General features: G+C 45.2%; 1 protein-coding gene across 4 annotated transcripts in view; it reads left to right on the forward strand.

Moving 5' to 3' along the window:
• IGF2BP2 (insulin like growth factor 2 mRNA binding protein 2) overlaps nucleotides 1-25,188 on the forward strand; it is a gene marked incomplete at both ends in the record, with an annotated part of 157,358 nt that extends 132,170 nt beyond the window's left edge. For 2 of the 4 annotated variants that reach the window (XM_079705596.1, XM_079705597.1), the window contains 8 exons: nucleotides 85-220; nucleotides 2,986-3,114; nucleotides 13,511-13,579; nucleotides 14,458-14,574; nucleotides 18,588-18,662; nucleotides 23,019-23,150; nucleotides 23,519-23,632; nucleotides 25,096-25,188. In XM_079705596.1, the coding sequence (XP_079561722.1) occupies nucleotides 85-220; nucleotides 2,986-3,114; nucleotides 13,511-13,579; nucleotides 14,458-14,574; nucleotides 18,588-18,662; nucleotides 23,019-23,150; nucleotides 23,519-23,632; nucleotides 25,096-25,188 (865 nt within the window). The remainder of the gene's footprint in view (nucleotides 1-84; nucleotides 221-2,985; nucleotides 3,115-13,510; nucleotides 13,580-14,457; nucleotides 14,575-18,587; nucleotides 18,663-23,018; nucleotides 23,151-23,518; nucleotides 23,633-25,095) is intronic. The other 2 variants (XM_079705598.1, XM_079705599.1) reach the window with 2 other exon arrangements.
• Between the last annotated feature and the right edge of the window lie 964 nt (nucleotides 25,189-26,152).

A 26,152-nucleotide genomic window follows, 5' to 3' on the forward strand; every position in this document is an offset into this window, starting at 1 on the left:
CCACCAAGACTTGTTTGTGATCCTTCTGGGATTTTATTTTTCCTTTTGAAAAAAGGAAATTTCTCTCTTTTTCCTGGTGGCCAGCTTGCAGGATTTGAGCATATACAACCCTGAAAGAACCATCACTGTGAAGGGCACAGTTGAGGCCTGTGCCAATGCTGAAATAGAGATTATGAAGAAGCTGCGTGAGGCCTTTGAAAATGATATGCTGGCTGTTAATGTAAGTGCCTACTGCTTTCTTCTCCACTGGTTTTCACATGTATTTTCAGGCAGGATCCAAGCCTCTCTAAGAATAATTGCCATTCAGAAAGTGAAGAAGCACTTTAGAATAGGTATGCAGAGTTATTCATGTCTTCTTGGGGCAAGGGCATTAGAATAATCAGGAAACGAACTAGTAAATGATGATAAGTGCACTGGACAAAATAGTGTGAAGTCAATAAAATCACAACTTGGAAGATTTTAAAATGAGGAATTGCTTATGATGTATTGTTAATTAAGAAAAGAATATATAAAAGTATATGTAACTAGGGTTATAATTATGTAAAATAATATGGGTCAAAATGCCTGGAAGGCTATATATAAAAATCAAAATAGCTGGTATGTTAGAAAAGTGAGATTTTTTCCCTATTTTCCAATTTTAAAAATACATACTTTAAAAATAACTTCTGATTTTCATCTCTCACTGATCTGTTCTTTTATTTTTTTAATTAATTTATTTATTTTAAAACTTTATTTATTTTTGGCTGCATTGGGTCTTCGTTGCTGCGTGCAGGCTTTCTCTAGTTGTGGCGAGCGGGGGCTGCTCTTCGTTGTGGTGCGTGGGCTTCTCATTGTGGTGGCTTCTCTTGTTGTGGAGCAGGGGCTCTAGGCACGCAGGCTTCAGTAGTTGCGGCACATGGGCTCAGTAGTTGCGGCACGCAGGCCCTAGGGTGTACGGGCTTCCGTAGTTGCGGCACGCGGGCTCAGTAGTTGTGGCTCACAGGCTGTAGAGCGCAGGCTCATTAGTTGTGGTGCCCAGGCTTAGTTGCTCCGCGGCATGTGGGATCTTCCCGGACCAGGGATCAAACCCATGTCCCCTGCATTGGCAGGCGGATTCTTAACCACTGCGCCACCAGGGAAGCCCCTGATGTATTGCCTCAGCTCTAATACTTCTAGCAGACTGATTTGGGTTTGTTCTTCCTGTTATTACTACTAGTTCCAACTTTTTAATGGGGAGACACCATTCTAAAGTTCATTCAGAAATCTTAAAAATATTTGTCCATCAATCAAAGCACAAACTCAGCTCAGAGGAGTAAATTTTTTCGTTTTTTATGATAATGATTTTCAGGAAAGGATACTATGATAAGCTCTCATATGCCCATAATCCAGCTTCAACAGTTATCAACTCATGGCCTGTTTCGTTTCATCTGAACCTTTATCCATATCCCCACCCCTCTTGGATGACTTTGAAGAAAATCCCAGACTTTGTATATAACATTTCACAGAAGAATAAATGTTGACGAAGGACTAGGTAGGTTAAACGCAGCCCCAGTTTCCTCACTGCAGCACTTTCCACAGGACCTTCTTACTCAGGTCAGTATTCTCTCTCCCACCTCACCCCAAATCCCCCCTTAGTAGCCCTTGTCACATCATAATTACGAGGCACGAGGAGAAGACTTCAATGTGAACTTCTCCCCCGTTTGTGTGTATTTGTCTGTGAAAGTATCATCCACTGATCTCATTTTCTTCTTTTGGGATCTTGATCTCTTATGATAAACAGCTCTTTCCGTGAACACCTGGAAATGCTACAAAGGGTCTGGGTGCTCCAAACACCCTCCCCTGAGCATATATATCACTTAGGTTCATTCATGTCTGTGCTAAAGTCATGCATTGATAGGTGAATAACAAAACTACTAGGTCTTATACATGAATGGGATCAAGGTTAAGGATCCTAGCTCTCCTATTCCAGACATTCTAAAAGAAGGCAACTTACTGGGTGACCCTAGAGCCACAGATAAGAAAAGAGAAAATGTTAGAGATTTGCTTAGCGTTAGGGGGGCAGTGGTGGGACAGGTTGGATACAGGCCAGGGTGGGTGCTGCGTCATCCCTCTGCCTCTGAAGGGGCAGCCTATGTGAGCATCCCCATGTTTAAATGTGAAATAAGCAAGTGAGATGATCATGAAGCTGGCAACTAAATGGTAAAGAAGCCAAGGTTGTGAACCATTCTGCATATGGATAATGGAGTTTACATAAGTGGTATCTTAGTGAAGGGTCTGATCTTTCCCTGGATAGAGTTAGGAAAAACTATTAATCTAATATGTTTTAAACATATTCATTCATCAAATATTTATTGAGTACTTACTATGTACCAGGCACTGAGCTCACAGCACTAAATAGGACAGTCTCTGTCTATAAGGAAATTGTGGTGTAAAAAGGGGAGAGGCAGCTACACAGGCCATTCAGATACCATGTGATGCCTGCTGTTGTAAGGAAACGTGGGCATGTTAGGAGAGCACCTTGAGCTGAGGCCTTTGGGGTGAGAGAAGGCTTCCTCGAAGAGGGGACACCTAAGCTCAGGTGAAACCCACATGACGAGTAGGATGTAGCCAGGTGAGGAGGGAGAGAAGCACATTTCTTGCAAGGTAGACAGTGTGTGGGGGGGTCCAGAGGAGAGAGAGGAGGAGGACTGGGCAGAGTGGAGGTAAAGGGTTAGCAGGAGAGATGCTGGTGAGGTGACCTGGGTCCCCAGGAAGAGCCTTGCTTGCTGTGTTAAGATGTGTAGACACTCCCAAGGCAGCAGAGAACCTTTGAAGGAAAGCCACAGTCAGGTTGAGGTTTGGAGAGCTCACCCCTGCAACAGGGTGAGGAAGAGGTCCACGGGCCCTGGGCAGAGCCGATTGATTAGGAGACCCTGGTACCATCCAGACAAGAGATGGAGGTTGACCCAGGCAAGCTGGACCTCTCAGGTCTCCTCCCCTCAACTTTTTCTCCATTTTTATTCCCAGCAACAAGCCAATCTGATCCCGGGGTTGAACCTCAGCGCACTTGGCATCTTTTCAACAGGACTGTCCATGCTGCCTCCGCCAGCAGGGCCCCGAGGAGCTCCCCCCGGTCCCCCCTACCACCCTTTCGCTGTAAGTAGCTCAGCTCTCAAGGGTTTGCTCATACGCTCCTCCAGGCAGTAGCATTTCTCTGCCATGTTGAATCAGAGCCGGAGCCTTCATTTGGAGGCTGTGCTCATAAGGGATTGTAGAATGAATTCAACAGTTCTTAGGGCTTCTTCCTAATGGACAGATTAATGTTACTAAATCATCTTCTAAGTATGTGCTCTTAAACATATAGTATATGTCATATCTGGGGAAGAAAGAGTCTACTAGCAAATTCATTAGCTAGAAGCCTACTCATTGTAAAAAAGGATTTGTTAGCTCAAATCAGAACCTTCATGAGTGTTGTTCACCTACTAAAATATTAGGGTACCTGGATGACTCATGTATAAAATTCCCACCTGTGTCTATGACTCAAATTCATTATATTCTATTAATAGGCAGTTTTTAAAAGAAAATAACACACAGTGTTTAGACTTCTAAACACTTAGCACAATGCCTGGCATTTAGTAGATTCTCAGTAAGTATTTATTGTTTGAATCATAATTAATAGTGGCAGAAGAAATGTGAACTTTATGTGTTTTCTGCTTGTTCCATTCTCAGGCATCATTCAGGATCAACAGATTACCAAATTAGGGCTCAGGATACTTGACAGCTTTCTTTTTTTTTCATTTCTAATTCTTCTCCACACATACTACTTATTTTTTAAGCAAACTAATTTTCTCCCAGTGTTTATACTGTTTAAATGGGAAGAATCAGGTTGGAGAACATTAACTTAACCACTTCTTTCTTTTGAGAGGTGGTCTCTGGTGTAGTAGGCGTTGCAATGTCCGAATTCCTAGTAATTCTTTGGGTCTCTGTAGAGAGGTGGGATGAACTCACCGTGCTGTTTTGTCAACAAAATACAGGCATGAACTTGCACCCACGTCCTTAGTCACAAAAACATACACATTCTGTCATCTTGTTTATATACAGCTCTTCTGAGTCATTTTAAAATCTCCATACCATAGAGTTATATACATTTTCCCTTAAACTAAAGGATAGGGCCCAATATTGAGCCGTGTGTGTGTGTGTGTGTGTGTGTGTGTTAGAGGGAACTGGGAATATGGCAGGAGGGAAATGGCAGCTGTTATAGTCACGTAGCTGCTCTAAGGAGGGAGAACAGCTATGAGAGGTGCATGTCCCCGTATCTTTGCTGAGATTTGAGAATGACCGAGCCCAGTACAATGAACTGGCATTTAGACACATCTCATTTCTTGGGAGAAAGACTGTACATACTGCTCCACAGAAGATAACTTCAAAAGCCTCTCAACCTAAGTAACGTAAATGGTGGGAGAAAAAAGATATAATACAATAGACCACTTCTAAAATTGATAATCTAAAAGAGAGGTCAGCAAACGACAGCCTGAGGCAGCCCACCACTTATTTTTGTAAATAAATACATCTGTGAATGTTTATTTACGTACTGTCTGTTTGCTTTCCTGCTGTGATGGCAGTGTCGAGTAGAATGCAGTAGAGACCCTGAGGTATGCAAAGCCTAAAATATTTATTTGGCTCTTTACAGAAAATTTTGCAGACCCCTGCACTGAAACAAAAAGAACTTTTCATATGATAGCAGAATATTTTCTAAACTTGAAAATAGGTTTTGCCACTTTGAAAGCTTCCTTCACATCTGAGATTTTTTACTAAAACAGTAGAATAATGATTTTACTAAAATAGTAATGATTTTACTAAAATAGTTTCTGTTCTTTATAAAATAGATTTTAAATAAAATTTCTTCTTTTAAGCTAAAAGCCATATAGTTCTGATCTTGAGCCCATAGGTCAAGATTAGATTCTAATCCAAAGCACACAGTTGCCCCAAATCTGAAACAATACAGCTCCTGCAGACCCCTCTCTCTGACAGCTGCAGAACGCAGGGCAGGCATGGAGGTGGCCATCGCCACCCACCTGTGCAGAATCTAGAGCCTGTACTGCAGGATTGAGGGCTTCCCTAGTGGGCCCAGGCCTCCTGAGAAGGCTAGGGTAGGATGGGGTGGTGGGGATACTTCAAATACTTATAAAATATTATTGCTTTCTTGTCACAAAGGCATTCAGATTTCAAGGAACTAGGTTATTTCCTGGTTGCTTTTGTGCATCACAAAACTCTAGTGCTTTTGCTCTTGCAGAGTGAAGTAAGTCAGAAAGAGAAAATCAAATTGTCGCTTATACGTGGAATATAGAAAAGTGGTACAGGTGAACTTATTTGCGAAGCAGAAATAGAGTCACAGATGTAGAGAGCAAACTTATGGTTACCAAGGCGGGAAGGGAAAGTGGGAGGAATAGGGAGATTGGGACTGACATATAAACACTACTATGCATAAAATAGATAACTAATGAGAACCTACTGTATAGCACAGGGAACTCTACTCAATGCTGGTGACTAAGAGCTTTTGCTCTTAGCACCAAAGGTCAGGAAGTCTGTGCACCTCTTTGCAGCTGGCTCACACATGCACAAATTGGTCTCTCAACTCTGGAAGCTTTTAATGTATGTATGTAGGTATGAAAATTACTATTATCATTTTCTGGTTATAAAAGTAATATTTGCAAAGTATTTAAGAAGCAAATAATACAAGTGCAAGTTTTTTCTTAATCTAGAAATAATCAGTGTTTCTATGTATATGTATGGGTATATATACAATTTATATACATGTATAATGTATTAAATATATAGGTGATGTGTGTGTGTGTGTGTGTATATATGTGTGTATTCCAAATTTTCACTCTACAGTGGAAATCCTTGTATATATATCTTGGTTCTTTTATCCAGCTATTTTCTCAATAAATTCCTGGAAATAGAATTGCGGAGCCAAGGAATGTATAAATTTTATATATAACTATAAAAAATATAAATATTGATAAATTTTGATACATAAAGAATGTACTACTTTTCCTTCCTATCTGGTATGTGACAGAGAGGTGTTTTTTTTCTCCTATACTCACTACCAATGTAATTATTCCTTGCAATCTGATACTTTAAAGGGTGCTATTATGAGATTTAACACTTTGGGGCTTATTGGCCATTTTTTTCCCTCTCTAATGAATTGTCTTTTTGTATCCCTTGCCCATCAGTCTATTAAGAGGCAGTATAGATTCTGGAGTCAGGCTGCCTGTGTTTGAATCTCTGCACTATATCACTTGTTATTTTTAACAAACTTGGGCAAGTGACTTAACCTCTTTGTGTCTCCATGTCCCTGTCTATAAGATGGGGGTAATAATAGTACACATATCATGAGGTTGTTAAATAAGTAAAAACCTGCACACAGTAATTGCTATATAAATCTTAGCTGCTATTGTCATTTACCGCCATCTTTTTCTTAATGATTTATAACAGCTAATTACATATTAAAGCTGTTAACCATTTGTCATGTTGTAAATATCTTCCACCAGCTTGTCATTTCTCTTTGCTTTATTTGTGGTGTCTTGTGCCATAGTAAATTCTTTTTTTTTGGCTTCTTTAATCTTTTTACCTTTTTTTTTCTTTTTTAAATTAATTTTTATTAGAGTATAGTTGCTTTACAATGTTATGTGAGTTTCTGCTATGCAGCAAAGTGAATCAGTTATACATATACATATATCCACTCTTTTTTAGATTTCCTTCCCATTTAGGTCACCACAGAGCATTGAGTAGAGTTCCCTGTGCTATACAGTAGGTTCTCATTAGTTATCTATTTTATGCTTAGTAGTGTTTATATGTCAGTCCCAATCTCCCTATTCCTCCCACTTCCCCTTCCCCCCTTGGTAACCATAAGTTTGTTCTCTACATCTGTTTTGCAAATAAGTTCACCTGTACCATTTTTCTATATTCCACATATAAGCAATAATTTGATTTTCTCTTTCTGACTTACTTCACTCTGTATGACAATCTCTAGGTCCATCCACATCTCTGCAAATTGTGCCATAGTAATTTAAAATAGATATTTTTTGAACAGTCGAACTCTGCTGTGTGAAGTAAATAGTAAACGTTTCCCTTCAGCCTTCCTTCTCTTACCCAAATTTCACCCAGCAACCACTCCCCAGAAGTATAGCACTGTTATGTTTTAAAATATGTTTTATGAGCATATATAATCCTATAATCATATTATTCCAAAACAAATGGAATCATGCCACACACAATGAATTACTGTGTTTTTTATTTGTTTGTTTCCATTTTTTACTTACTATGGGCATCTTTCCATATTTAGAACTAATTCTCTTTGATGGCTACATAGTATCCATTGTATGAAATTTACTGTAATTTTTCTACTGAGCATACTATTTTTCTACATTTGGGTTATCTCTAGGCTTTCTCTGCTACAAATAGTGTCAAAATGAATATCCTTATACATAAATGTGTGAGTATATCTAGAAGTAAATTCTAAGACTGCAATTATTGCATCAAAGGGGAATGTATTTTAAATTTTCACATTTCCCTTCAGCAGAATTTATGCAGAAATTTTAAAATTAAGATAGTTAAATCAGTGATGTTTTCCTTTATGGACTTCTGGGCTTTGATGTTATGCTAAGAAAAAGCCTTCTGCCATCTAAGACTATAAAATATTCTCCCAAGTTTTCTTACAGTAATTTTTAGTTGCTGCTTTTGGGGGATCATAGTTTATAATTCACAGGGAATTTATCTTAACTTATACTCTGAGATAGGGATCTAACGTTATTTTTTTTCCAAATAGATAGCCAGTTTTCCGAAAGTCACTTATTAAGAAATGCACCATTTCATCACTCAATTTGAAATGGCAGCTTTGTTGTTCGCTTAATTCCCGCTGAGTCATATTCCTGGGCTCTGTTCTGTTCCATTCATCTTTTTGTCTACACTGCAGTTACTATAGTTTTATAACGTCTTTGACAGTTTCAACAATCTTTTTTTTCCTCAAAGGTTGAATTGGAAAGATGGTCAACTTATACTATACTTGGGAAAGTTATTATGTAGGAATTTTCTGTTCCTTGATGATTTGATACAATCCATCCATAAAAATTCTGGGCCTAGTACCTTTTGTTTGGAGAAAGATCGATCATTTATAACCTTTTCAATTTCTTATATTTTCCTATGAAAGTATTCATCTCTCTTTTCATACTTAGTGACACAAAGCTGTGCAAAGCAAACCGTTGCCTTTTAAAGCTGCGAACTTGTGAATATCTCTCTCTTTTAATTCCTAACATCGTATATTTCCATTCTCTTCTTTTTCTTAATCAAATTTACTAGGGATTTTTCTTTTAATTTTTAAGGAGTTAAGGGTTTCTTTTTTGTTATCCTATAATTGTTTCCTGTACATTTTGTACTCAAAGAATGTTATTGGAACATCTCTGATTTTTGTGGTCTTGCTCATGCATGATAAAATTTTGGAAATCATGGGCACTTGGAAAGATGTACCTTCTCTGATGGACTCAAAGTTGTGTTTATGGCTGTAAAATCAAGCTTTTAATTGGTGGCTTGTATCCTCTATATAATTATTTTTATCTCTATGATTTACTACATTTTGAGAGCAGTTTACTGTTCTCCCACTATGATTATGATTTTTCAAATTCTTTATTTCTAACAGATTTTTGTTTAATGTATTCTTATTATATTACTCTATAAATAACCTGGAATTTTAGTACAAATTATTAAATTTTCTTAGTCAATACACAATCTCATATTTCACAGTTATTTAGAATTAACTAAACTTTTCTTACTGGTTTCTTTGCTCACTACAGATGGTTTCTTGTATTCCATATCCTCTTATTTTTTGAGTTATTTGTTTTCGTTTCTTTGTTTTTCTGCAGTAGTTCCTCAAACAACTTTTTTTTCAGGAATAATTATGTAAGTAGTATAATTTCTAAGCTTTTCTATACCTGAAAATGCCCCCCCCACCCCACTTCACATGTGAATGAAAGTTCAACTAGGTATCTAAAAATTCTAGGGTCTCAGTTCCTTTAGAACTCTGAAAACATTGTTGCTACCAGTCTGATTCTCTTTCTTTAGTAGGTAACTTTTTTTTTCTTTTGTCTAAGTTTTTTGCCTTTTGTAGTATTTTACTGACACCCTTGGAAATCAGAAATCTGACTCAGAGCCCTTTAATCTGAACATTCAAGTTTTTCATTGGTTCAGGAAAACCTTCTGCGTCTGTAATTAATTTTAGCATTGCTTCTCTTCCCTCCACTCCATTTCCTCCTGGAGTTTCCACTTTATGGAGAGAGAGTCGATCTTCCCACTCTGCTCATCATGTCTGAGTTCTTCCTTTTGTTTTGCGTGAGTTAATCTTCTTGTGCACTGATAGGCTTTTCAAGAGTGTCCATGCTGCTATTTGTATGACTTCTATTGAGTTTTTACTCCACAAGTCATGTTTTTAATTTCTAAGATCGATCTAGTTCTCTGATTGGCTTCCCTCATAGCAGTCTACTCACATATTAAAGCACTGCCCTCTTGAATCTCACTGAGAAATAAAGCAGACTTTTTAAAAAAGGTCTCCCTCTTTCCTGAATGAATTCACTGAGGTCATTTTCTTGCCTTGCTCAGCTTTGCTCCCCTCTTTCATACTGCTGAGTCACTGTATATGTCCAATGAGTTTTAATTGTCCATTCATGTACTTAAACTCAGCAGAGGGCGTATTAGAATCCTTAGGCGAGCCTTATCATAACTACACCAAGGGCCCCACCTGAACTAATAAATTTGGAATGTTCCAGAGGAGGGCAGTGTTGGGTTAAGATCTTGGGATGCAGAGTCAGACACAGAGATCTGTGCTCAAACCTTGGCTCCACCTCTTGCTAGCTTACCAATTCCTGGTCCCCCTCAGCTTCTGAGCTGGTCCTCTGAGAGCTCACAGGGGTGATGGGCAGGGGCTGGAAGGAGGCACTGGACAAGCTGGGATAGAATGGTGCCCCTTCTGAATCTTGAATAGCTCTGCCCATGACTCTGACCAAGTCCACTCCCTTCCTCCCGTGTCCGTATCCCTGGTTCCCAGGGAGAGCACCTGCCATCTTTATCACATCACTCTGTCATCACACTGAAGCTAGTTATATTTTTGGACATAAGTTATATGCCTGACCCTTGCCCTCTTTACCACCCCTTCAACACCCCTCTCTCTTTCTGCTCCCTGATTTCTTCATGATTCAGAATATCACCTAAATGATACATCAAATGGTCATACACAACAGCTAGGAACCGAGGACCCTGCAATTCTTCCAGGAAAAGCAGGCCCAACTTAAAATTGAATTCCATTCTAAATGTTCATGAGTATGTTTGATATATACACCTCTGCTACCCCCAGCGTAGTCAAGCACAGAGGAAACGCAGACACTAGTTGCTCTCAAACAGAATTTGAAATGAACCGGTGGATAATAGTGACCCCCTGCACCCTTGCTGCCTCTCTTTTGGGGGGAGCATACCTGGCAGGGGCACCTTCACCATAACCCCCGCGTACCCCAAATCATAATTCTTTTGAAACACTCAAAAGTAAAGTAGCTTCTCCCTCATAAAATAGCTGGGGACCCTCAAACTGAGACAGTAAAAGCCCAATTGCCATTTTAGGGTTGTGGTTCCATACCGCCCACCCCACTCTGGGGCCCCAGTTTGTCAGCTGGCTACACCCTGCTTTCCCATTAAAGAGAACATTTATTTAAGTCATCAACAGGTTACTTTTTGATCATTATGACTAAGCTCCTCTTCCAGTTGAGGTTGTGGACTCCGTGTAAGCATGGGGGTGGGGGGAATGGAAAGTGTGCTCTGATAAGTGATAAATAAGTACTCACTTAACAGTCAGTAGTTCAAGCCATACAGTGCCTGATGATGGATTCTCCATTCCTGTGACCTCACTGAATGAATGCCATGTAACGTCCTTCAGGGGCATCCATTGTACTTTGGGTCAAATCCACATCCAAATCGAGGCCCACAGAGCCCTGCCTGCGTGATCTCACACTACCTGCCTCCCCATCCCATCAGGCTGTTCTCTCAGTTGCTTTCACCATACTGGCCTCTTCTCTGTTTTCCAAACAGACCAACCCCTTTCCTAGCTCTGCACCTCTCAGAACCCTGCTTAGAATGTCTCTTCCCTCGTGCCTTGCATGGGGCTCCGTCTCCTCCGTGGGTCCCAACTCAGAGGTCACCTCCTCCAAGAGGCTTCCCAGACCCCTCCAGCTGAAGTTGCCATCCCACTCCTCGTCTCAGCAGCTACCCTTCCTCATATCCTCCTGTTCGTTTCTTTCACATGCTTGTCTGCCTCTCCAGTAGAACCTGAGTTCTGTGGTGGCCGTGACCCTTTCTGTCTCAATAGCTGTGTCCCCAGCACCTAGAACAGTGCTTTGCTCAAATATCTTTTGGATGAATGAGTAAACAATTGAATGAACTCCCACAACAGTATTGTAAGCTCTGGATATTATTTTAATCCATTTGTGGATGAGGTTCAGAAAAGCTGAATAAATTATTCCAAGTTGTATAGAACTAGTGATTCAGACTCAAGTCTTCCGGGTCTTCTGACTCCAAAAACCAACTTATATACACAAAGGCTAATGACAGAGCCTCAGCTAGAAACACGTTCCTGGTTGCCGAGTTTTGGGGTTCTTTCTCCACAACAGTTTTCCAGCTGTAACTCCTGCGTAAACAGAGGGCCGGGGAATTATTTCCTTTTGTCCTTTTATCGTTCATCCCCTCCCCTCACCCAAGTGGTAGATCTACATTTGATACAGTGTTTATATTGGGAGTATTTGAACGCAGAATGGAGCTACACTTGTGGTTTGTCCGTTTTGAGGCCAAATCACAATTCAAAAGAATGATTGCTGCTGAGAGCTGAAGGAAAAGCTCTCCAGGTGAGAGGAGGGCAGAAGCATCCTTTCCCCAAGGTTGAGCTTTGTCTGAGCAGAAAAGCTGCAGGACTTCTCCCTGACCCGCCGTGGCCCAGGAAAGGGACCTGCACTGAGAAGGGTCTGGAGCTGATGCTCTTCAAGAAAGAGGCAGGCCCAAGTGAGCCCAACGTCTTCACTCAGCTTCCTTTCGAAAGTGGACGTCTGCCAGCAGAACAGTGATCTCACGGCCCCCTCTTGTGGCCCTGAGGTGTCACTGCAGCCTCTTTCCAAGTCGTGAGAGCAGAGGCTTGCCTTACAGGATCCTTCCCTTCCTTTGGCAAAGCCCTGTCCCCTGCGGGTGCTGTGGACACTCAGAGCACCCTTGGAGGAAGTTCCCCACCGTGTTCACATCTCTTTTCCCCTGAAGTCCACTATCCAAACTCAAAAAGAGGAATAGTTTCATTTTTGTCCCTAATGAGTCCGAAGGCAAAGTTGTGCTCTGGAACTCAGAATCCAACTGGACATTCAGGAGACAGAGGGTACCAGGAGATTTGCTCAAGGACCCTCAAATGAAAGCTAGGTCCCCTAACTCCAAGCCTCCAACTGGTCAGTGTCTGACCACTGCTAGACGGCCCCTCAGGGATTGGTTCCATGGTGCCCAGAGCTGTCCACCTCCCTTCCTGTAATAGGCATGTCAGCATTTACTTGGCCTTATGTGTAAAGCACAGTGAACTAGACATTGCTGACTCTACTTAATGTCCTGCCCATAAAATACATAAATGCAGATGTATTCTTGTCTTGCAGGACTATTGTGAGGATTAAGAGAGCTTATGGGGAATTCCCTGGTGGTCCAGTGGTTAGGACTCCACGCTTTCACTACAGGGGGCATGGGTTCGGCCCCTGGTCGGGGAACTAAGGATCCCACACGCTGCGTGGCACAGCCAAAAATAAAATAAAATATTTTTTTTTAAAAAGAGTTTATGGATAAAGTATCCACCACAATGTCTAAGACACAGTAGGTACGCAATAAAAAGCAGCTACTTTAAAAATTAACGCTACTTTCCTAATAGCTCTGTTTTCTTCTACCACATCTGCCTTCCTGTCCCCTGCTTCCGCCTCCCCCTCCACAATATGTATTTATTCATTCATTTTCTCTCCTCAGTTTCGTTTTCAATTTCTCTATTCTCAGTCTCTCCATTCCTTCTGAGATTCTCTGGGCGCTCACTGATCTGACTTCCCAGGAACACTTTGCTTGTTTAGAATAACTCTTGGATTTGTCCTGGCACTCTCTGTTCCTTTAATCTGTGGTTCATAATTCCTCAGAAAATAGAAACCACTGGCGCTTCCTCTCTGCCTGAGGGCAGGTTAAGAAGTGCCTGTGCATGTTCCCTCCTCTGGTGGGTTCCTGGGAAGCCTAGACCATGACTCAGCTTGGAAATGATGAATATCTAGCCCAGCCAGTGCTCCGTGAGGGAAGGGAGCAGAGATCTGAGCTGCAGAGGCACAGGTGTGCCTCTAGGACAGCGCGGCCCGGTGGTGGCGCCGGGAGCCCTTGTTGTGTGGGGGAGTCTTGCCTCCCTGAGTTGGGTGCGCGGCCCCATGGGCTCTGCTGACTGACCGTTTCTCTCCTGCTGCAGACCCACTCCGGATACTTCTCCAGCTTGTACCCCCCTCACCAGTTCGGCCCGTTCCCGCATCATCACTCAGTAAGTGCCCGCAGTTCAGCCCCATCTGCCACTCGTCCCTCTCCTGTGGCCAGTGCCTCTCAGTCCTTGGCAGACTGACCAGTGCGTGCTCACGGTGTGCGTGCTGGGTCCCCTGGTTCCAGGCTGTCCTGGGAGTGACACATTGCAGGGCATCAGCACACCAGACCACCCAGCACTCAAGTGCACTAAGAGGCCCTTCAGCATCCTGCTGGTGCTCCCAGATCCCACAGGTGGCTGGAAACCGGTACAGAGGAGCAGTCAGCAGGTCAGGTCAGGAGGTGGTGTTGGGCTAAAGAGCAGAGTCTCCAAAGTTCTTCAACAAAGTCTAGCACGTGGGCCGTGTCCTTCCCACAGACCCCTACAGGCAAGAACAGCAAGGGCCCCTGGCGGGCTTGCCTGTGTCTCTCTAGGCCATCCCCTCGTGGCCTGTGGAGGGCAGGTTTAATTACAGTCTCGTCTTGAACCCAGTTCCCCTCCAGTGAAAATGCCGCTCCTGCCCACTAGGTGGGAGGGCAGCTCTCCATTTGTGCTAACAAAGTGCCTCAGGCCAGGTGTGCTTAATAGCTACTGATTCCTTGGATGAAGACACAGGAGAAATACACATCACATTTGAACTTGACAGAAGGCCCGTGGACAGACAGCTTGCTGTGTCCAGCAGATTCAGAGCTGCTCAGGAGGAGTTTGCACTCTAGTGGTTGTGTAGTTAGTGTGGATCCTGTTCAAGTTCATCCCTCCAGCTTCCCCCCTGCAGCGCCCCAGGCCCCAGAAGCATCCCAGGCAGCATCCGGCCATTGCTCCGTTACTGTTGAGTGCCTGAAGGAGCAGCCCCGGTAGGAATGATGTCGTCTGTCTTGTCTTGTCTTGTCCTGTCCTTCCAGTATCCAGAGCAGGAGATTGTGAATCTCTTCATCCCAACCCAGGCTGTGGGTGCCATCATCGGGAAGAAAGGGGCGCACATTAAACAGCTGGCCAGATTCGCCGGGGCCTCCATCAAGGTAAAGCCGCTCTTGACAGCTGCCGCTATCCCACCCTCTTCCACCCCCATCTCCACCCCATGTCCCTTGTTCCTTCTGTCCATCCCGGGCAATTCTTACGCCATCCATAAAATCCTACAGGACCTGGAAAGCCTGCCTTCAGGACTATTCCCATGTGCACTCATCTTTACCTCTCTCACTCCTTTTTTGTTCAACTAACAAATGAATAGGAAAAAATACTAGTAATACATAAGCCAACCCGGTCCTCTTTGGGCTACCATTGTCCTCAAGATAAAACAAAGGCTGAGGATTCTCCCAAGTGAAGGGAGTGAGCCTAAGGAGAACAATAATTTATACTCAGCAATTGTCAGTGCTTTGATGCTTTAGTTAGTCTCCATTTCAGAAACCTTTGAACTTTGAAACAAATAGTTTGAATGGAAAACTTGAAAGGCAGATAAACAAAAGCCGGTGACATAACCTGAGCCGCGGCCTCGGGGTTGAGGAGAGGGGTTGAGGAGAGGGGTTGAGGAGAGAGGTCAGGAAGGAGTGCCCCTGATTCATGCACTGGCCGAGTGCAGACACAGCTGCAGTTACATTCCCACCGCCTGTCTCCTGGAGCACAATGGGAAGAGTCGGCAGAGAAGCTGAAAGGGGAGGATTATTCGACCCTGGTCCTGCTCCAAGCCCAGCTATCAGCGCTGACTCACGGGCAGAATGCTGAGCACGTCCCAAGCCTCGTGAAACGCTGTCGGAAACAAGAGTTCCCGTTGTTACGTAAAATAATTTGCTGCCATGGGACAACCCGGAATTCCGAACAAGAAGTCTCATGACTTGGAGAGAAAGAATGCTTACACTTTCTCCCTAAGAAGAGCTGGAATTTCTCCCACAGCAAGTGTGCTGGAGAAAAAACAAAAACAAAACATTCTGAGTAGTGCAGAACAAGGATTGCAGCGAGACCATGAAAGAATTTTATGTAGGTAAATCATTTCCCCTCTCGGTGCTCATTTATCTCACCTGCAAAGTGTGCAGATTGGAGGAGAGCCTGAGGTAGGGGCAGACGGTGGTGGAGCACCCGGGGCCTGTGCACCCGGCAGGCTTGTTGCAGGTGAGACCCCAGCCCAGGTACTGATGGGCTGTGCTGGGCCCGCCCTCTGTGTGGGACAGGTAAGGTATGGACAACCACTGGGCTGGCTGCACCCTGAGGGCCATTCTCAGTGTCCGGTCCTGTGGTCTGAGGTGCGATGCAGCGCAAGAGACAGAATGAGACAATTTCAACTAAAAGGGACTTGAGGGGTCGTCTCATCAAATCCGCTTTTTCCCCTGAGAAAAGGGAGACCGAGAGAGGTAACGGGAGATGGCCAAGGCATGCTGGTGGCAGGACTGGCTCTTAGATAGCAGTTCTGCCGACTTTAGGCTACAGGGCACTTCCCAGGACTAATCGCAGCAATAACTCTCCACTTACCATTGCCCATAAGGAACTAGGGCCCAGTGTTTCATTGACGTGTCAGTGGCCACAAAGCTAAAGAATGTGAGAGCTGAGGTTGGACCGGGCTATCCTATTTTTGGTCCAATGTTTTTTCAACCTGAGCAACCTGAGTGCTACACCAGAGTCATTCCAGCAAGACTTTGGGAAGTAGAGAAGGATCAACCCCTTGGGCTTCCCCCACAGCATCCCCATAGTCCCTCTATGTCCCAGCAGAGTTGAGTGGTGGCATGACTTCTGTGATGGACAAAGACAGCAGGGGACAGAATGGGCTCTGGCTCTCTCCAGAGTAGTAGAGAAAAAGAGGAATCCAGGGAAGCCAAACATTTGCAAGAGACATTTCCTACTTTTTAAAATCAATCTGGTTTTTGCTAGATTTCATCTTGACAGGTCTCTGACAACATCTGTCTCTAAAGGTGATGATCTCACTAATTCCAGAGAACCACCCCCAATCCTGCTCTGCCAGTCTTCAGGGGCCACAACTAGAGGCACATTTGATGCTGCTGGGGCGGGGGGAGAGCTTTACACCAACACGTGGGAGCAGAGTGCTGGAAGGGGATGGGCTGAGTTGGGATCGGGTGGTGCGTGCAAGAGATGCTTCAGTTACAGGCGAGAGCTGAGCCCCCGTCGCCTGCCCTTCCTGCACAATATCTGGCCGACAGGCTTCAGAATGCCACACAAAAATCCTGATCCTTGTTTCAGCCCTGCTCACCCGTGATCTTGGTGGTCACCTCATCTTTCTGCGTCCCATTTGCTTCAGTCATAAAGTGGAGTCCTCATTCCAGGTCCTCTCAGGGAGTTTGCCTGGGGAGTGCCATTCCAGAACTGCAGGAGCACACATGTGGCTCTCAGAGTTCTGGGCTGGGCTGTGAATACCAGGTGGTGGACAGATGGGGGGCTTTCTTTCAGGATCGGAACAAGGCAACTGTGAGAACTGATTGGGTCAATGTGAATTATGAATTAGCCTTTCAGCCCTTCTTGATTTGGGTGGATAAGAGCTGGGAACCACTGTGTCCATGCTCCTGTCACTCTCATTTACTCTTGGAAATAAGGAGCAGATTTAATGCCACCTATGGATGTAGAAGTAGAGATGAGGGTTCCCGCCAGGGATCTTAAGGGCCAGTCTGTATGCAGCCTGCTGGTGGGTCTCAGTCCCCTGGACACATCTGTTTTTTTGGCTGAGGCTGCTGCCCTGCAGTTGAAGGCTTGCAGGTGGTCTGCCCGCAGCAAAGGGAAGACCCCCCCAGGAAGCTCAGTGGTCGGTGACCTGTGTCTCACGTTCATCCTCGTGCCACTAAGTAGTCAGGGCCAGATCTTCTTTGAAGGTCTCATAGAAGAGTCTCTCCTTTCAGAGTGGGCAAGGTCAGCACAGGCCTTGGGTCTGTCTTCACGGTAAAGCTGGGACAGCGACACAGGACCCTGAGGCCCGCAGGTGCAGCCTGGCTTAGGACATGTACTGAGAGAAAACTAAAACCCTGTGGAGGTGGGGGTCTTCTTGCGGGAGCCAAGACTGAGACACAGTGGTTCAGAGGTGATAACTTCAGACACGCCCCGTCAGTGGTGAATCATGTTCACGCTGAACAGTTCAGTCTCGGGGATGGGGTCTCTGGGTGGTGTGTAGGACTTTATGAGGTGCATTTGTGTACTAACCTCACTCCTGGCTCATCCCTAAGTGCCTGGTGTACTTTTAGCTCATTTAAAAGTAACTTTAGGGGAATTCCCTGGTGGTCCAGTGGTTAGGACTCCATGCTTCCATTGCAGGGGGCACAGGTTCCCTGATTAGGGAACTAAGATCCCACAAGCCACGTGGTGTGGCCAAAAAAATAAATAAATAAATTTAACTTTAATTATGCTACATTGTATTTAATTTTAAAGCTACCTTAAAGGTTTTTGAAATAAGGCAGGGTATGCAGGGGAAAAAATATGTAAAGAGGATCTAACAAAAAAATGTTGGGTTGTTCCATCTTGAGTTCTGCTAAAAAAGATGTCAGAGTCACAGAGTGAGAGCTAGGAGGTTTTGAGCTTGCCAGGTTCAACTGCCGTGTCTCATCTGTGGGGAGAGGAGGGGTTTGTAGACGCACACTGGAACCAGGGTGTCCTCATTCTTGCTCTGGTGCCGTCAGTTGATTCGTGTGCTACAGAGGAGCTGGTCCTAGTCACACCTGTCGCTAACAGCCCTTTCTGCAGGCTGACTCCAACTTAACTCCTCTGTGGACCAGCCTTTCCTCGCTCTGGGCCCTTGGTGGGCTAGTGGAGCTCCTTGATGAAAGGAGGCTGGTCACACTGCTGGTGGGGGTAGGGACAGGCAGTAAGTACTAACTTGTTTGCAACTATTCTTGGGTGGCCAGAGACCCAAATTTGATACTGGGCGCTACGGTCATAATCTCCTAAGACCCAGGGTGGAAGCAGCAGGGTCAGACAAAGCACCAGGTACAAAGGCGTGAGTCTTATAATCTCTTGCTAGTGGGTGTGCCATCCTCTTAGACAAGAAGGAGGAGCTCGGGGAATAGAGCCAAGCAGTAGCATTTCCCTCTTGCTTTGTGAACTGCAGATTGCCCCAGCAGAAGGCCCAGACGTCAGTGAAAGGATGGTCATCATCACCGGCCCACCTGAAGCCCAGTTCAAGGTCAGTGTCAAGAACCCCCTCAGCCCTGCAGCCCTGGATACAGGGCAGCCTGTTAGGGAAGGCTGAGGGCCTTTAGCAGGTGCAGCTGCCCCAGAGCCAGGTTCAGGCTCTTCTTTGGAGGCCCAACCTCCGTTTCCCTTCCTTCTATAGTCCCCACTCACCCTGTCTTCCCCCCCTCCAGGCTGCTCCCTCTGTGTGGAGCCCTCCGTCCCTTCTTTCCCGTGGAAAAGTGGACTCTGTCAATGCCCAGTTCAGATGGCATCTCTGATCCCGTTGGTCGTGGTTTTGAAGATGGGGCATAAACATGGGTGTGAGGGGAAATAGCACAGTTTGTTGGAAGTGTTGGTGGGGGGAGGGTGGTGCATTGTTTTCATTTTTATTTTATATTGGAGTATAGTTCACTTACAATGTTGTGTCAGTTTTAGGTGTACAGCAAAGCGATTCCATTATACATATACATATATCCATTCTTTTTCAGATCCTTTTCCCATATAGGTTAGTACACAATATTGAGTACAGTTACTTGTGCTATACAGTAGGTCCTTGTTGACTCTTTTATATATAGTAATGTGTATGTGTTCATCCCAAACTCCTAATTTATCCCTCCCCCCCACATTTCCCCTTTGATAAACATGTTTGTTTTCAAAGTCTGTGTCTGTTTTGTAAATAAGTTCATTTGTATCATTTAGATTCCACATATAAGTGATATCATGATATTCATCTTTCTCTGTCTGACTGACTTCAGTTAGTATGATAATCTCTAGGTCCATCCATGTTGCTGTAGTGGTATTACTTCATTCTTTTATATGGATGAGTAATATTCCATTGTGTGTGTGTATATATATATATCTTTTGGTTGGAGCATTTACATTTAAGGTAATTATCAGTATGTATGTTCTTATTGCCATTTTGATAATTGTTTTGTATTTGTTTTTGTAGGTCTTTTTTCTTCCTCTTTTTTTTCTTCTCTTGTGATTTGATGACTATCTTTAATGTTGTGTTTGGATTGCCCTCTTTTTTGTGTGTTCCTGTTGTAGATTTTTGGTTTCTGGTTACCACAAGGTTTTGATATAGCAGTCTGTGTGTGTGTGTGTGTGTGTGTGTGTGTGTGTGTGTATGATTGTTTAAAGTTGCTGGTCTCTTCATTTCAAATGCATTTCCAATATCCTGCATCTGTACTCTCCTGATGATTGCTGGTTTTGGTATCATATTTGTGTGTGGATGATTTCCTACCTTTACTGTATGTTTGCCTTTACCAGTGAGCTTTCCCATTCGTAATTTTCCTGTTTCTAGTTGCGGGCTTTTCTTTTCCACCTAGAGAAGTTCCTTTAGCATTTGTTGTAAAGCTGGTTTGGTGGTGCTGAATTCTCTTAGCTTGTGCTTGTCTGTAAAACTTTTGATTTCTCCATTGAATCTGAACAAGAGCCTTGGTGGGTAGAGTATTCTTGGTTGTAGTTTTTTTCCCTTTTATCACTTTAAATATATGGTGCCCACTCCCTTCTGGCCTGCAGAGTTTCTGCTGAAAAATCAGCTGATAACCTTCTGGGGATTCCCTTGTATGTTATTTGTTGCTTTTCTCTTGTTGCTTTTAATATTTTCCCTTTGTCTTTAATTTTTGTCAGTTTGATTAATATGTCTCAGCATGTTCCTCCTTGGGTTTATCCTGTATGGGATTCTCTGTGCTTCCTAGACTTGAGTGTTTCCTTTCCCATGTTAGGGAAGTTTTTGGCTATTATCTTTTCAAATATTTTCTAGGGCCATTTCTCTCTTCTCCTTCTGGAACCCCTGTAATGCAAATGTTGGTGCATTTAATGTTGCCCCAGAGGTCTCTTAAATTGTCCTCATTTCTTTTCCTTCTTTTTTCTTTATTCTGTTCTGTGGCAGTGATTTCCACCAGTCTGTCTCCCAGCTCACTTATTTATTCTTCTGCCTCATCTATTCTGCCTTGGATTCCTTCTAGTGTATTTTTCATTTCAGTTATTGCATTTTCCATCTGTTTGTTCTTTAAATCTTCTAGCTCTTTGTTAAATATTTCTTGTATCTTCTTGGTCTGTGCCTCCATTCTTTTTCCAAGATCTTGGATTATCTTTACTATCATTATTCTGAATTCTTTTTTCAGGGAGATTGCCTATCTCTAATTCACTTAGTTGTTCTTCTGGGATTTTATCATGTTCCTTCGTTGGAACATATTTCTCTGCTGTCTCATTTTGTCTGACTTTCTGTGTTTGTGGTCTCCGTTCTGCAGGCTGCCAGATTGTAGTTCTTGCTTCTGGTGTCTGCCTTAACCCCTGGCTGAGGTTGGTCCAGGGGCTTGTGCAGGCTTCCTGGTGGGACAGACTTGTGCCTGCCCGTGGGAGGGTGGAGCTGGGTCTTGTCCCTCTGGTGGGCAGGGCCATGTCAAGGGGTGTGTCTAGAGGTGGCTGTGGGCTCAGGATGACTTTAGGCAGCTGTCAGTGGGTGGGGCTGTATTCCCACCTTGTTGGTTGTTTGGCCTGAGGCGTCCAAGCACTGGAGCCTGCAGGCTGTTGGGTGGGGCCAGGTCTCTACCAAGATGGCGACCTCAGGGAGGAGGCATACTCACGCTGAGAAGTATTCCGTGGGGCCTCTGCCACCAGTGTCCTTGCCACTGCAGTGGGCCACAGCCAACCCCTGCCTCCCCAGGAGACCCTCCAAGACCCACAGGTAGGTCTGGCCCAGGCTCCTATGGAGTCACTGCTTTGCCCTGGGTCCCAGTTCACATGAAACCTTGTGTGCACCCTCCAAGAATGGAGTCTCTGTTTCCTCTAGTCTTGCAGAGCTCTTGCACTCAAGCCCCACTGGCCTTCAAAGCCAAATGCTCTGGAGGCTACTCCTCCAGATGCCAGATCCCCAGGCTGAGGAGCCTGGCATGGGGCTCAGAACTCTCACTCCTATGGGAGAACCTCTACAATATAATTAGCTTCCAGTTTGTGGGTCACCCACCTGGTGGGTATGGGATTTGATTATATCATGAAAGCACCCCTCCTGCCATCTCGTTGTGGCTTCTTCTTTGTCTTTGGATGTAGAATATCTTTTTTGATAGGTTCCAGTGTTTTTTGTCAATGGTTGTTCAGCAGTTAGTTAGTTGTGATTTTGGTGTTTTCGTGAGAGGTGGTGAGCTCAAGTCCTTCTATTCCACCACCTTGTCTCCCTTCCCCTGCACTGTTTTGTTACTGCCTTTTCACCCCTAGGAAAATTATAACTTGAGTTTTCTAAACGTCAGAAACATTTATTTGTAAAAGTATAATTTGTATTAAAAATATTTAAAATGTGTCTGAAAAAAAATTAACACGTGTAAATGTTCAAGAACAATAATCTTTCAACTCATGAATGGATAAACAAAATGTGGTATATCCACATAATAGGATATCATTCAGCCATGGAAAGAGTGAAATTCTGACGCATGCTATATCATGGATGAACCTAGAGGACATTACACCAAGTGAAAGAAGGCAGACACGATAGACCACATAATATATATTCCATTTATGTGAAACATCCAGAAAAAACAAATCCAGAGACAGAAGGGTAGTTTAGTGGCTGCCAGGGACTAGGGGAAGGGAGGAATTGGGACTATCTGCTAATAGGTATGGGTTTTTATTTGGGGGAATGGGATGGAAATGTTCTGGATAGCAGTGGTGGTTGCACAACCTAGTGAATATACTAAAAACCACTGGAGTGTACACTTTAAAATGCTAAATTTTAAATTACGTAAGTTATATCTCAGTTTTTTTAAAAGTTCTTTTAGGGACTTCCCTGGCGGTCCAGTTGTTAAAACTGCGCTTCCACTGCAGGGGGCACGGGTTTGATCCCTGGTTGGGGAACTAAGATCCCACATGACATGCAGTGCAGCCAATAAATAAACAAATATATATATATGTTTTTAAAGTTCTTTTAAAAACAACAAAAAGCTTTTGGCTACACTGGCTCTGGAGTTAAACATCAAAGAGCAAATCCCATCAACACCACCCTTGCCTTCATCCTTTAATAACCGGAGGCTTGAACATATCGTGGTGGGAGGAAGTTAAGAATTCCCTGAAAAAATTCATTCAACCAAACATTTACAGGTGCTCAGGATACGGAAATAAGACATGTAGTTCCACCCTGACCCTATACACAGAAAGCTTCCTGTGCGATCCATGTGCAAACCTGAAGACACGGGAGTGTCTGTGCATGTCTGCAAGGTGCACTTCTTGGGTGTGGCAGGCACACACCCACCGGGTCTGAGCGAGCTGAGCAGACCCCGGGGAGCATGGGGCTGGGGCTGTACCATTGCCTGGACTCACTGGTTCCTGTAATAGTGCTGCTAAAGCAGGTTGACGTGTCTTGCTCTCTCAGGCCCAGGGGCGGATCTTTGGGAAACTGAAAGAAGAAAACTTCTTTAACCCCAAAGAGGAGGTGAAGCTGGAAGCCCACATCCGAGTGCCCTCCTCTACAGCCGGCCGTGTGATCGGCAAGGGCGGCAAAACCGTAAGTGTGCTCTGAGCTGGCTTCGTCTCCTGGCCTGACTTCCCTCAGACCCCCACTGACTCTTCAAGGACAAAAATGTAATTAGCATCATCCAGAGCTGAGGGCCCCAAATCCACAGTGCTGAGCCAGACACCGAAACACCAGGGTCCTGGGTCCAGGAACACTGCATCTAGACTATGTGCTGGGAAGTGAAGACAGGGAGGCTGCCTCCTGCCCCTGTAAACCCACACACATAGCAGCAGGAAAACGCTACGGAGCAGAGTCCCGCCCAGAGTGTACAGACGTACCTTGCAGGTATTCTGGGTTCCGGTTCCCGACCACTGCAGTGAAGCAAGTCACAGGAATTTTTTTGGTTTCTCCCTTCACAGGTGAATGAACTGCAGAACTTAACCAGTGCAGAAGTCATTGTGCCTCGTGACCAAACACCAGATGAAAATGAGGAAGTGATTGTCCGAATTATCGGGCATTTCTTTGCCAGCCAGGTACCTGTGCTGTGAGGGTCCAGTCTCTCCTGCTAATCTCTTTGCAAGTCTCTAAGTTCTTGGTGACCTGTCCAGTGGCCCCAGGCCGTGCACACACACACACACACACCCTGACCCCCATGCACAGATGGAACAGGGCAGGGGCAACTGTTCCTTGCTCACCACTGCTCTCCAGTGGCCCCAGGCCGTGCACACACACACACACACCCTGACCCCCATGCACAGATGGAACAGGGCAGGGGCAACTGTTCCTTGCTCACCACTGCTCTCCCAGGCCTGCTGGAGGAGCCTGAGGAAGGGTATAGAGCTTTGGAGTCAAGCCAGCACAGTTCAAGCCTCTGAAATGCTGAACTGCGGGCTCTCCTGTTCCCTCGTCCTCCCGCTCAGGCCTCAGTCACAGCCTTCCCCTGCTGGGAGCCATATACCAGGCAAGGGCCACCCTTGGGCCGAGGACCAGCCTAGGTGCCAGAATTCCACTCTTAGGGGTTAAACGCTCACGTCAGGAGACCCTTGTTTCTCTTTCCTCTCCTCCGCTTCACTGTGACAACCCCCATTAGGACTCCGGGCCCCACACAGCTGCTTCTCTTCCAGTCAGAAGGGCTAGTGACTCAGAATCACGTGACCTGGTTCTTTTTGATGCTTTTTTGTTGTTGTTGGGGGAAGGGGTTGGGTTTGGGGATAGAGCAGTCCAGTCCCTGTCCCAACGGAGTACAGGCAGTCTAAGCCAACACTGCAGGTTTGTCTGAGCATCAGCCTGCGCTCTCAGTGCCATGCCTTTGCCAGGACCGGCCATGCAGCTGTGCCCTGCACCCCACCAGCACGCTTTGAGACCCCTATAGTCCGAGCCCAACTACACCACCCGTGGGGCTCTCCCATCCCAGCTCTTCCAGTGTCCCGGGCGTGGGTCTCAATGGCTGGGCTCCTGTAGGCGTTCAGTCTGCAGGGCTCTCCCTGCAGTGGGAGCAGCAGGGTGGGTGAGGGGACAGGTTTGGGTTCGTGTGTTTTCTCCACTTGTCCAGGGTAAAGTGTCTGGGCCAGTTTCTCACTTTCTCCCCATCCCATTGACTGTCCATCTTCCCATGCCATACACCACTGACTCTGCAGTAACTCTAGGAAGGCGGGGAGGAGGCGAAGCGTTGGACGTTGGAGCATGTGTTAGCTGGGAGGGAGGATGCCGTCTGACCTCTGCAGGTTCCCTAGTCACTGATGCCCTGGTTCTGCTTCCTGGGGTCCCACCCTCTTACCCTCCAACCAGCAGCCTCGGCGGGGTTGGGGTGGGGAGCTCTGCCACTTTACTTCCAGGCAGAAAAGGCCTGGAGTCAGGGCCTCAGTAGGTAGATGACACTTTTCTGAGTTTACCGCCTCCTTCCCCCAAGTCCCAGCCCCGCTTCCCCACACCCCACTGCTTGTCCTCAGAACTGGGTTCCTTTTCTCCCCTGTCCCCCTCCTCTCCCTTGCTGCAGACTGCACAGCGCAAGATCAGGGAAATTGTACAACAGGTGAAGCAGCAGGAGCAGAAATATCCTCAGGGAGTTGCCTCACAGCGCAGCAAGTGAGGCTCCCACAGGCACCAGCAAACAACGGATGAATGTAGCCCTTCCAACACCTGACAGAATGAGACCAAACACAGCCAGCCAGATCGGGAGCAAACCAAAGACCATCCTGAGGAATGAGAAGTCTGCGGAGGCGCCAGGGGCTCTGCAGAGGCCCTGAGAATCCGGGGGGCCAGGGAGGAGGCGGGAGGGCAGCCGTGCCAGGGCCCGGCCTCCCAGCTCCCCCAGGGCCTCTGCAGGCTTCCCAGCCATCCACTTCACCATCCACTCGGGTCTCTCCTAACCCCACCACGCTATCCCTTCTAGTTGAACTAACATAGGTGAACGCGTTCAAATCAAAGCAAAATTCACACCCTTTTCTTTTTGTGGAAAATTGCCTCTGTACATGTATGTACATATTAGAAGGGAAAGATGTTAAGATATGTGGCCTGTGGGTTACACAGGGTGCCTGCGGCGTTAATATATTTTAGAAATAATATATCAGATAACTCAACTAACTCCAATTTTTAATCAGTTATTCTTTTTTCTTTTTAAAGAGAAAGCAGGCTTTACTAGACTTTAAAGAATAAAGTCGTGCTTTGGGAGTTCTAACGGTTTAGTCAGGAGCTTCAAGGCCACCCACTCAAAATTCACCCGGAGGGAAATCTCGTCGAAAGGACACTCACAGCAGTTCTGGATCACCTGTGTATGTCAACAGAAGGGATACCGGCTCTCTGAAGAGGAAACTCTGTCTCTCTTCATCCCTGTCTAGCTCACACACCCATTTCTCTTTGCTTCACAGGTTTTAAACTGGTTTTTGCATATACTGCTGTATAATTCTCTGTCTCTCTCTGTTTCTCTCTCCCCTACCCCCTCTCTCCCTCCCCGTCCTCTCCATCCCCATTCTTGTTACTTCCCTCATCCCTCTGTCTCAATTCCCATATCTACGCACCCCCCAGGCAAAGCAGTGCTCTGAGTATCACATCAC

This window comes from Hyperoodon ampullatus, assembly GCF_949752795.1.
Source record: "Hyperoodon ampullatus genome assembly, chromosome: 5".
NCBI classification, from domain to species: domain Eukaryota; kingdom Metazoa; phylum Chordata; class Mammalia; order Artiodactyla; family Ziphiidae; genus Hyperoodon; species Hyperoodon ampullatus.